Source organism: Urocitellus parryii, chromosome 6, assembly GCF_045843805.1.
Source record: "Urocitellus parryii isolate mUroPar1 chromosome 6, mUroPar1.hap1, whole genome shotgun sequence".
Classification (NCBI taxonomy): domain Eukaryota; kingdom Metazoa; phylum Chordata; class Mammalia; order Rodentia; family Sciuridae; genus Urocitellus; species Urocitellus parryii.
The window spans coordinates 159,004,743-159,017,187 of NC_135536.1; the positions used below are offsets into that span (position 1 = coordinate 159,004,743).

General features: G+C 36.6%; 1 protein-coding gene across 6 annotated transcripts in view; it reads left to right on the forward strand.

Annotated features, from left to right (window-relative positions):
- Kif16b (kinesin family member 16B) overlaps nucleotides 1–12,445 on the forward strand; it is a 307,313-nt gene that overhangs the window by 146,297 nt on the left and 148,571 nt on the right. For all 6 annotated transcript variants that reach the window (XM_077799621.1, XM_077799623.1, XM_077799622.1 and 3 more), the window contains exon 15: nucleotides 298–435. In XM_077799621.1, coding sequence (XP_077655747.1) covers nucleotides 298–435 — 138 coding nt within the window. The remainder of the gene's footprint in view (nucleotides 1–297; nucleotides 436–12,445) is intronic.

The following is a 12,445-nucleotide window of genomic DNA, read 5'->3' on the forward strand; positions in this document are numbered from 1 at the left end:
TCAAGAAAGAAAAAGAAAGTTAACATCTAGGAACTTGTTTCCTTATACAGATGAGGGCAGACCTTTCAAGGTAACAATTAGAGTATGTCTCCATTTCTATTAGTTAATACCCTGGACTCCTAAATTTTAGTTGTTTTTTTTCCCCCACTAAACATAAATGTCTACTTTACAAAACTTTCTTGGAAAAGGAAGATTATTTAAAATAAAAAATAAGTTAATGGTTGGAAATCATTGTCATATATATCAAAAGCAAAATTTTTAAAAAGTTAACCTTTATCCTTTGTTTTTCCAACTTAGTTCTTCATGGCCTTGACTTAGAGAGTGAGCACTGTGTCTTTGAAAATGTTGGGGGGACCGTGACTCTCATACCCCTGAGTGGGTCTCAGTGCTCCGTGAATGGTGTTCAAATTACGGAGGCCACACATCTAAATCAAGGTATCTGTTTTTTGGTTTTCAGAGTTCTTTGTACATATTGTTCAAGAAAGGAAGTTAATTAGGCAGTGGAGGAGCATGTGCATACTAAAATTAATTACTACTTAGGTATGCATAGGGTGAAGACTGTTGGCTGCATTATGCTATTTTCTTCTGTTTTGCTGGAGGGCTTCTTTATAATATCTGTTGTCTTGTTGAATTAAACATGAACATATGTGTAATTGTCTTAAAAGTTATTACTGTTATGGAAATATGACAATAAACAAATTTCAAAAGTTAAATAGTACCCATTCAATTTAGTACTTTACCACTGTGGTTTCTTTTGATAATTTTATTTTCATTATTTATGTTCTATTTTTAAATAGCTATAATTATAGCATACATATACCTTTTTTTTCTTTTGAAATAATTTCAATATTATAGAAAAGGTATAAGAATGGTATAGAACATTTTAATTACAGAATTAATTGAAAGTAAATGGTGACTGTGTCAGTCAGCTTTTCATCACTATAACAAATACCTGAGATAAGCAACTTATAAAGAGAAAGCTTTATTTTTGCTCAGAGTTGTAGAGGTTCCAGTCCATGACCAATTGGCCTTATGTCTTTGGGCCTATAGTGAGGGAGTACATCATGGTAGGAGCATGTGGCAGAGCAAAACCACTCACCTTTTATAGCCTGGAAGCATGAGAGGAAGAGAGAAGAGCCTAAGTTCCCTTCAAGGGTATATCCGTAGATTATCTGAAGACCTCCCACCTCTTAAAGGTTCACCACCTCCCATTTGTACCACGCTGGAGACTAAGCCTTCAACACGTGGACCTTTGGGAAACATTCAAGATCCAAACTATAGCAACACCCTAGCACCTTTGAATACTTAAGCAAGTGTGTGTGTGTGTGTGTGTGTGTGTGTATATGTATATACATATGTGTGTGTGTGTCTGTGTGTGTGTATATATATATATATATATATATATATATATATATATATATATATTTTTTTTTTTTTTTTTAAACATTGACATTTGCCTGTGTAATGAAAATATAACCATCCAATTTAGGAAATTAACACTGATACCAACACTGTCTGATTATCATACCCCATTCACATTTTGCCATTTGTCATTTATTGGTCCAGCATCCTTCCCAGCATTGTGTTTTGCATTTTGTTTCCATAGCTCTCTAGTCTCTTTCAGTCCAGAGTAGTTCCTTGGTCTTTCTTGGACTTTTATGGCTTTGGAAATTTTGAAAAGGGCAGGTCAGATAGGTTGTACAGTGACCCCCTACATAAATGTAGGATTTATCTGATGTTGTCTCATGATTATGCTATTTTTATGCATTTTTATAGGACAATGAGAAAAATTATGTGTTTTTCTCCTGTCCCATTACATGATTTCCATTTGTCCATTGCTGGGGATGCTCACTTTGGTCCCTTGGTTAAGATGGAGCTGGCCAGCTTTCTACACTGTGAAATTCTTTCCCCACTTTTTATTAATAAGTATATTGGGAAGGTACTTTGATATTGTAAATGTTCTGTCCTGCATAATAGTTTCATTCACTGGTTTTACAATTCAACTTTTTTTCTGAATTAATTATTATTCTGTTGGTTCCCCAAACATGGCTGTCTTATTTTATCATTTCTTCTGTTTTGTATCTATTAGCTTTTTATTATAAAAGTAAGTTTTCTCAGCTGGACAATGTGGCAGCAAGTCAGGAAGCTGAGGCAGGAAAAGCACAAGTTCCAGGCCAGCATCTTTAATTTTGTAAGCCCCTGAATAACTTAGTGAGACCCTGTTTTAAAATAAAGTGGGAGTAGGGTTGGGATGTAGCTCAGTGTAAAAGGGCCTCTGGGTTCAATCCCTAGTATCATTTAAAAAAAGCTTTCTCTTTGACACTTATTTATTCACAGAGCTTGCTATTTTATTTAGTAGGCTTTGGTCTATTTTACCATTATTTATTTCATTGTTCAAATTGTCCAGGGTTGGCCAGTGAGAACTTCTTCAAGCTGGCTCCTGGGTTCTTTTATCTTTTCCTTATGTATCTGTGAGCACTTGCTTACTTTCTGACAAAGATATTCCAGGCTCATCTTGTACTTTTCTGGAATCTACCAGTTCTCCAAGGAACCCTGGTTCCTTTTAGAGATTGTTTAATATGGACACTGCCTAGAATTTGCCATTTAATTTGGGGGTTATCCTCTACTTTCCCCATGCCCATAAAAAAGGATTACTAGTTTATTTAATTTGAAGAAATTGCTTACATAGATATGATTATTTTTCTAATTCTCTTGTAAATCGTACCTTGGAAGAGTAATAATTTATCTCCCATGTGGTATTTTTATTTATTTATTTGCTTTAAACTTGTAACTAATTGGAAAAACTATTTAAGAATATGCTTATTCTGGTTAGTGAAATAATTTTTTGATCTTAACATTGCAAATATGACTTGTGCTAAGAAAGTGGTAGTACCAATTGGCATTGAACATTTAATTGTCGGATTTGTCTTTCCCTGGGGCATGCTCTTAAGTGTTTTATTACCGTGATGCAATGATTTTCAGATCTGATGGGCTTGAGTTACTCTAGCATTCTGATGTGCTGCTGAGCAGCTTCCTCAGTGTTACTGTTAAGGAAATTGACATAAAAATGCTTTGTTTGAAGGTGTTAAAATGCTCTGCACTGAGTATAAATGCCATTAACAAGTCCTAGGGCAGTGTAATGCAAGATGACTTTGTGATTCAAGACAATGCTTGAAAGGAGCAAATGGTAACTTTTTTTTTTTTTTTTTTTTTTTTTTTTAACTTACACAAGCTTTAACTGTGAAAGATCCTATCCAGGTAAAACATCTATAGCTTTCAGAAATTAAGATTAGACTTCTCTATCTAACCTTTGTTAGAACGTATTTTTATGACAAAATGATATGCTTTATTGCTCATGGTTATGAAAATATTTGGCAGAAATAAAAAGATGTGAGTGTAAATGATATACACCTACTTCAGAATAGTGTTTAACCATTGGTGAGGAAGGAGGGGGTTTGATCAGGCAGGGTTTGAAATCATTAAAACATAACAAATAGGGAGTAGGATTAATCACAGTAGTAATTTTAAACTCAGAAAACTATCTTGGCTCTTACCCATGAAGCAATTTTTTTAAAGTAAATTCTGTATAGTGTTTCTGAGCTTTCCCGCTCTCATTTAGGTGATTTCTGCAAAGTCAGGTCTTCTGGATTAACAGATGACAGCCCAGCCTCTTGAAGATGAATCTTTGAATAGCTGTGTAGCTGCTATTTTGGAGCAGAACACTGCACCAAAAAGTCACAGCAGATTTTCATTATCACTATGTGCTTTATCCCTGTGGAACTTAATATGTATATGCTATTTCATCTCTTGCCATCCAAGCCAGGCATGGGTTATATATAACTACAGCCCTAGATTCTTGAAGTCCAAATAATCCTGGTCTCCCACATTTGTTGCCCTAACCCCAGTTTCTGGTTTACTGGAGTGCTTATTGGCTTGGGACCCTTCCTGACCCATTGTCTCTTGGTGCTCAGAATGGACCTCACTGATTTCTGGCCCATTGATTGGATTCATGAAAAGCATAATGAGAGAAAAAAATTTTGAAACAGATTCAAGGAATATTTCCTTTTTTGTAGAAGAAAAATATTAGAAACAAAAATTCAGATGAATGTTAACCCAAGGCACAATCAGTTATAACCATGGGAGCTTCACAATTGATTAGATTCTTGGTTCATATGGCATTACCAATAGCATCCTACTTTTTCACTATGAGTTTCCAGTTTTGTGATGATTTTGTATTGAGATGCATCTTTTCATTAGTAAGTTGTTTTCATTTGGAAATGTATTACTTAGGGTGTCCTATTAAAGAACACAAGTAGTAATTACCAATTTTTTATCTAAATCACTTACCACACATGAATGCCAACTAATAGTTTATCTAAATTTAGCACACTGTCACTATTAGGGCAAGTTTTTACCTGAGTCAGTTAACTGCCTTCTTTAAAATGGCATAAACTATTTCCCCCACATTAAATTACAGTAATTTTTTTTCATTTGGTACCATTGTCAATAAAAAAGAGCATTTGTTAGTGCTATGAGTGTGATTTGGGGTGGTGTCTGTTTTAGTCAGCTTTTTCACTGCTTTGATTAAAAGACCTGACAAGAACAACTGTAGAGGAGAAAAAATTTGAGGGCTCATGGTTTCAGAGGTCTTAGTCCATAGAAGACTGACTCCATTCCTCGAGGCTGGGAGTGAGGAAGAACATCATGGGGTGGAAGAGTTTGGCAGAGGGAGATAGCTCACATGGTTATCAGGAAGCAGAAAGAGAGGTCTCCACTTGCCAGACACAAATATATACCCTAGAGTCACACCCCCAATTTCCACCTCTTTCAGCCATACACTACCACTTCAGTTACCACTCAGTTAATCTCTATCAGGTGATTAATTCACTGATTGGGTTAAAAGTCTTACAACCCAATCATTTGTCCTCTGAAACTTCTTGCATTGTCTCATATGTGAGCTTTTGGGGGACATCTCACATCCAAATCATAACAGAGTCCCCATTATCCAAAACCGGGCTGGGTACAGTGGTACATGACTGTAATCCCAGCAATTCCAGAGGCTGAGGCAGGAGGATCACAATTTAGCAATTCAGCTGCAGCAATTTAGCAAAGCTCTCCGCAATTTAGTGAGACCCTGTCTCAAAATAAAAAAGAGCTGGGGATGTGGCTCAGTGGTAAAGCATCTCTGACTTCAGTTGCCTAGTACCAAAACCAAATAAACAAAAAACAAAACAAAACCTTGCATATGGGTTTTCTCCTTGTCTCTTTTGGGTGCATAGGATATATAACATTTCATCTTACTATGCTCTCTGATTGATTTGATTCTCAAAAGCTTAGTTCACCTCACTCCCATGAAACCATACTATTATTCCATAGAATAATTCCATGCAAAGAAGAAGGTGTTTGAATTTAACCATGATATATCTTGGTATCTTGTCCATAGACCTGGAGCTCTTCTTGATAGGTTGTTCGTGTTGTGTGTGTGTCTCTCTCTCTCTCTCTCTCTCTCTCTCTCTCTCTCCACACACACACACTACAATCAACTGCTTTGCAATTCAAAAGATATTTCAGCATTTGTCCTACAATTTTAGGAACTATTTCCTCTTAATTGTTTTTTTCTTCTATGATAATGTAATTTTAAAGCTGATAGTTGTTAAATGAAATTAATTTTCCCATTCATATCAGTGATTCCTTTGGTTTTCTTGCTGGTTTGTCAGATCCATTGAACATTCATCTCTCCTTTTAGAAGTGCTACAGAAACTGCATCTGGGAAATTCACACTTAGGTGCATTTGAATGTGTTATGCTTGAGTGCCAAAATATATTTGCATCTATTCAAGTACTCTGAAAGAGGGAACAGGTGATTGTCTGTGGAGTGGAGCTGAGGAGCCTTTGATAAAATTTTCATCTGCTGGAGGGCTGCTGTGAGTTGTTCAGTGACAAATTTAAAAAGAATTTTAGGGGAACTAGAAAAGGAAATACAGGTTCAGTCAAGGTATCTAGTTAGTAAAAGAGACCTTGTACATGTTTTAAAAGCCAGCGGATATTAGTGTCTACTCCCCAGTGGACACAACTGTGCTTGTCCCTGACCACTCATCAGATATATCTTCACCAAATTAGAGACCTAGGGGCTGAGTCAACAGACATTTTTGAATGTCAAAGCCCTAGCTATTAAAGATTGAGCCCAAAGCTAGTGATTCTGAAAGTGTGACTCCAGATCAACAACATCAACATTACCTGGGAGTTTGTTAGAAATGCATATTTCCAAGCCCCATCCTAAAATTAGAAAACCTAAGTATGAGGCCCACATGAACTGTTTTTTTAAGTCTGTATGTGATACTGGTGTTTGCTTGAGTGTGATAACAACTGACCAGAGCTAATCATACTGAGACCAGTTTCCTAGTGCCCCAGACTTCAGCACATGAGACAGCCATTTGTCAATCTCTTTTACCCCTTTCTTCTCATTTCATACATTTTCTTTTTTTTTTCTTTGATCTTTCTGCTCCTTTTTTAAATTACACTTTCAGCCTCAATTCTCTAAGGTGGCTTTATAATATGTCTTAGCATGGATTGCTTAGCATTTACCTGTTTGAAGTTTGCTGAACTTCTGGAATTCTTAAATTTGTATGTCATTTTCCAGATTTAGAAAGTATTCAGCCTGGTTAAATAAACTTTTTTCCTCTCATTCTGGGTCTCCCGTAACATTAAATTTAGATATTTTTGCATTGTCCCACAGATCCATGAGGCTCTGTTTACATATTTTTATTTTTTGGTATTTTTTTTTTGCGTTTTGATTTTCAGATTAGGCTTTCAGTTAATCTGTCTTCAAGTTATGGACTTTTTCTCTGTCACTTCTTTTCTGCTTTGAGCCTATTCAATGAGGTTTTTTTTTTTTTTGGTTGTATTTTTTGGTTGAAATATTTGACTTCTTTTAATCATTTTTTTTAATTAAACTTTTTATCTTTCCATTTGTTTCAAGAGTGTTAGAGCATTTGTTGGAACACTTTTATAATAGCTAATCTGAAGTCTTTATCAAATAATCCCAACATCTTTGTCATCTTATCATTACTTTTCATTGATTGTATTTTGCCATACTAGTTGAGATTTTCCTGAATCGTCCTTCACTGAGTAATAATAATGGTTTTTATGAATATTAAGTTCAGAGATTCTGGGTCTTAACCTGGTTGATCCAGGCCAGGAGTTGTAGTCAGCCTGTGCGGGTTGTGGCATTGGGTTCAACATTGATTTAATTTTCTAAGTCTTTGCAGTGTAGTTCCAATAGCAACGAGTATAGGGTGGGACCTAAACAGTGGTCTCTTAGTTCATTTCTCAAAGTTTCATTGTACTGTCAAGGATCAGATCTATGTGTGTACTACTGGTGGTAAGTGCAGTTCATGAATAACTCTAAAATCACTTTCCTTGAACAGTTCCCTTTTAACTATTTCCCAAATAACTTTCCAGTTCCCTGGGTCTTTCTCCCAAGGGACCAACCCTCTGCCTGCTCTTCTAATCCGAGCTAAAGGGCTTCTAATGGAATTTTCATTTTGCACTAATAACCACTTCTGAGTTTTTTTCCCTTAAATCAAGCCAAGAAACACTGGAGGATTAAAAAAAAAATTCACTACCAGTTCAATGGTGCTTCACATTCTTTTGTTCTTCAATCTTCCTGCTACTATTTACTTTCCAGGGCCCTCAAATAATTGCTGCACACATTATATTCAGGATATAATGCATTCAGTGGGAGAGACAGGGCAATGTGCTTGTTCCATTTTACACAGAACCAAAACTCTTCCTGGTGGCTTTAGACTTGTGAAAAGGGAGAACTTTGCACCAAGCTAAATTCTAAAGTGAAAGAATGCATTTATCATAATGGCATATGGTGAAAAATTGACAGATATACTGCAACTAAAGAGGGTAGTGAAGAAATGTCTAGAGACTGGAAAGGGGCAACGTGAGGAGTAGAAGCAGTGGGAATCCAAGGATGGGGCCTCACACGCAAGTGTATTGAATTTTCTGTGGAAGACCAAAGGGAGTCAGTGCTCCCCTTTCAGTAAAGGAGTAACATAGGCCAAGAGGTGAAGAACAGTATAGCATTTGTGTAGCCCAGTGGGTAGCTTGTAGATGAGCAATAGTGAAAGGTAAGAAACTGTCAGAGCTTAGGGATGACAGTCAATGGAGGCCATCTTGTAAAAACTATTTTGGAAGGAACAGCTGTTGAAAGCTTGGAGTGTGTGGAAGGCTAGAAATGAGTAGTTGAGATTGTTCCTAAAGTGAGTTAAAAGGGTTGTTTGTAACAAAAATGTAGACTACTAGGGGCCAATGGAAAAAAAGTCATTAATAATGTAACCAGTTATTGTAATGCTTTCCATCAGGTCTGTGGAATCTTTCCCTTGTTATCATCACTGTTTTGAATTGCCCTCTTAATTATTTCATACACTTTCCACAGGATAAGGACAGGAGACATGTCCCATGAGTTTTTAAGAAGAAAAAAAAAATTCAAGCCCTGTTCACCCATGCACACATCGAAAATTTTCTCTGAGAACAGGATTGGAGCATCTTGAAGTTTCATAAAGCTCTACACTCAGCTTGTGCACAGTTCATCATGTAATTCTTGATGGATTGATTATTTGGCTAGAAACATAAGTGGCAAAGATTGAAAATCAATTTTCTTTCTCCTCCAGAGTCTCAGAATATAAGTTTGTGGCAATTTTCACTTTACCAAGAATAAACAGGAGTCAAAGTGATTTATCCAATGCAAGCAATTGTAGATCCATATTTGAATTGTAAATATTGAAGGGAAGGTGACAAGGGAAGGCTTATGTGGCTTTTGGGTAAGGTGTTATTGTGCATTTACACCCTTCACAGATGCCAACTCATGATCTGATGGCATGGTTCCATAGTGATGCCTGCTGCAGTATCAGACTGATGCAGAATGCCCGTCATCCATTCCCACACCTCCCAATTCCACACTGTGTGTCCTGTTTGAATCACTGGGTATTTACATGCAGTTTTCTTACCCATTGCAAGCACCATATCAGATCTTAATCTTCCCCATCTAGTTTCAGATTTTTGAAATAGGGAAAAAGAGTACTATAATTCAGGTATCTTAAATAACAAAGTTAGTGCTGTAAGTATCTGGAAATCACAGAGTATATTCTATAATTTGTTCTATGTATTGTAATATGTTATTAGAAATTACACTATCAGGATTCCCAAGTGATGCCATCATCATAATGTATTTCAATATAAAAATTTTTAAAGACACTTGGAAGAAAGTCATTACACAAAAAGCAATTTCTTTTTACTAGAATCAGGCAGTTGACTAACAACTTAACCCATCCTCCCTTACCCTGACCTGTCCTTCAGCGACATTTTAGAAAAGTCCATGTTCCTCTAGAAAGTCTGGCTTCTCCAACTGTCACATATAAAATGAAAACTTCTCTTTCACCAAGCATACTTTAGATGTGTCATCTCTTGTCTCTGTGTGTGTGCCGAGAATGTTTTCTTAAGTAATTAAAATACAGAATGAGGTGCCCTGAAGCAGAATTACAAAATGCCACCCATTTTTCTTGCTGCAGTGGCCTCCATTACATGCCTTTAGGGATTCCAAGTGTTTCAGGTGTATATCAGTTATAACCCAGAATGACGTGTTTCATACATCATTCAAAATATTCTGTGACAAAATTTAGTAGAAAAAAGGGTATGTATTTGTGCAGTAACAGAATTAGAAAATCTCATCTAAAATTTAAGGAGGAGAGTAATTAATGGTGACATTAGTTATTACTCTACACTCCTTAGAAATCTCAGGAAATATTTACATACTTTTTTTGCTTGCTTAAAATATTAAAATAAGAAAATCTCATGTGAAACCAGCATTAAGTGATTCTTATTCACAGAAATATAAATTCAGCTTTTCTTTCTTTTTTTAGAAATGTCATTTTCCTTTTACAGTGTCGTTTTCTCTTCATTCACTTTTAAGACCATCTGGAATTTGTCTGTCTTCAGGTATTTAACAAGCTCTGAAGTAATCTCAAAGAAGCCATCATATATTTCAAAGTGGTTTAGATACGCTTTCAAAATTACAAATTAAGTGTATCACAAAAAGTCCATCTGCTATGATTAATCACATTAATCTCAGAGCAAGAAGCAGTTCATAGTTAAAAAGAATTTAAGACCTAGAAGGAACCTTAGGAGTTATTCAGATTGATGAATTCTAGAGAAGTTAAGGAGTGACTTGTCCTTGGCCAGACACATGTTCTGGGTCTCATGCAGCAATTGTATACCACTAGTCATTCTCATTAATTTGTCCTTTCATTCATTCATTCGTTTATTCATCTGCTTCTTTCAGCTCACTTATTGTTTTTTAAGTATACTCAGGAATTTTCTTTTTTTTTATTGATTGTTCAAAACATTACAGAGCTCATGATAAATCATCTTTCATACATTTGACTCAATTGGGTTTTGAACTCCCATTTCTACCCCAAATACAGATTGCAGAATCACATCTGTTACATACTCACATTTTTACATAATGGCATATTAGTGACTGATGTATTCTGCTACCTTTCCTATCCCCTACTATCCCTCCTCCCCTCCCCTCTCATCTTCCCTCTCTGCCTCCTCTGCTGTTGTTCAATTCTCTCCCTTTTTCCCCCCTCCCCCTTGCCCCTTATAACCTCTTATAATTTTGTGTATCATTGAAGGTCTCCTACCATTTCCATATGCTTTCCCTTCTCTCTCCCTTTCTCTCCCCCCATTCGTCTTTGTTTACTGTTAGTCTTTTCCTCATGCTCTTCCTTCCTGTTCTGTTCTTAGTTGCTCTCTTTATATCAAAGAAGACATTTGGCATTTGTTTTTTAGGGCTTGGCTAGCTTCACTTAGCATAATCTGCTCTAATGCCATCCATTTCCCTGCAAATTCTATGATTTTGTCATTTCTTAGTGCTGCATAATACTCCATTGTATATAGATGCCACATATTTTTTATCCATTTATCTATTGAAGGGCATCTAGGTTGGTTCCACAGTCTAGCTATTGTGAATTGTGCCGCTATAATCATTGATGTGGCCGTATCCCTATAGTGCGCTCTTTTAAGGTCCTCAGGGAATAGTCCGAGAAGGGCGATAGCTGGGTCAAATGGTGGATCCATTCCCAGCTTTCCAAGAAATCTCCATACTGCTTTCCAAATTGGCCTCACCATTTTGCAGTCCCACCAGCAGTGTACAAGTGTACCCTTTTCCCCACAACCTCGCCAACACTTATTGTTGTTTGACTTCATAATGGCTGCCAATCTTACTGGAGTGAGATGGTATCTTAGGGTGGTTTTGATTTGCATTTCTCTGATTGCTAAAGATGGTGAGCAGTTTTTCATGTACTTGTTGATTGATTGTATGTCCTCCTCTGAGCAGTGTCTGTTCAGGTCCTTGGCCCATTTGTTGATTGGGTTATTTGTTATCTTATTGTTTAATTTTTTGAGTTCTTTGTATATTCTGGATATTAGGGCTCTATCTGATGTGTGAGGGGTAAAAATTTGTTCCCAGGATGTAGGCTCTCTATTTACCTCTTTTATTGTTTCTCTTGCTGAGAAAAAACTTTTTAGTTTAAGTAAGTCCCATTTGTTTATTCTTGTTGTTAACTCTTGGGCTATGGGAGTCCTATTAAGGAATTTGAAGCCCGACCCCACAATATGTAGATCGTAGCCAACTTTTTCTTCTATCAGACGCAGTGTCTCTGATTTGATATCTAGCTCCTTGATCCATTTTGAGTTAACTTTTGTGGCTGGCGAGAGAAAGGGATTCAATTTCATTTTGTTGCATATGGATTTCCAATTTTCCCAGCACCATTTGTTGAAGATGCTATCCTTCCTCCATTGCATGTTTTTAGCCCCTTTATCAAATATAAGATAGTTGTAACTTTGTAGATTAGTCTCTGTGTCCTCTATTCTGTACCATTGGTCCACCCGCCTGTTTTGGTACCAGTACCATGCTGTTTTTGTTACTATTGCTTTGTAGTACAGTTTGAACTCTGGTATTGCTATACCTCCAGATTCACACTTCCTGCTTAGAATTACTTTTGCTATTCTGGGTCTTTTGTTTTTCCATATGAATTTCATGATTGCTTTATCTATTTCTACAAGAAATGCCGTTGGGATTTTGATTGGCATCGCATTAAATCTGTAGAGAACTTTGGGTAATATCGCCATTTTGATGATGTTAGTTCTGCCTATCCATGAACAGGGTACATTTTTCCATGGGAATCCTGACTACTACCAACTCCATCTTTCTGTCTATGACTTCTCAGTGAGTTGTGTGCACTTGGTAGATCTGCACCCCTTACCTCTCACCCCTCAGTCCCTTTGTTCTGGCTTTTTGCTACTACCAACTAAGGCCACCACACCACCTTTCAGAAGCACTCTGAACCATTAGCCACTTCTTCCTTTGGCTCCTG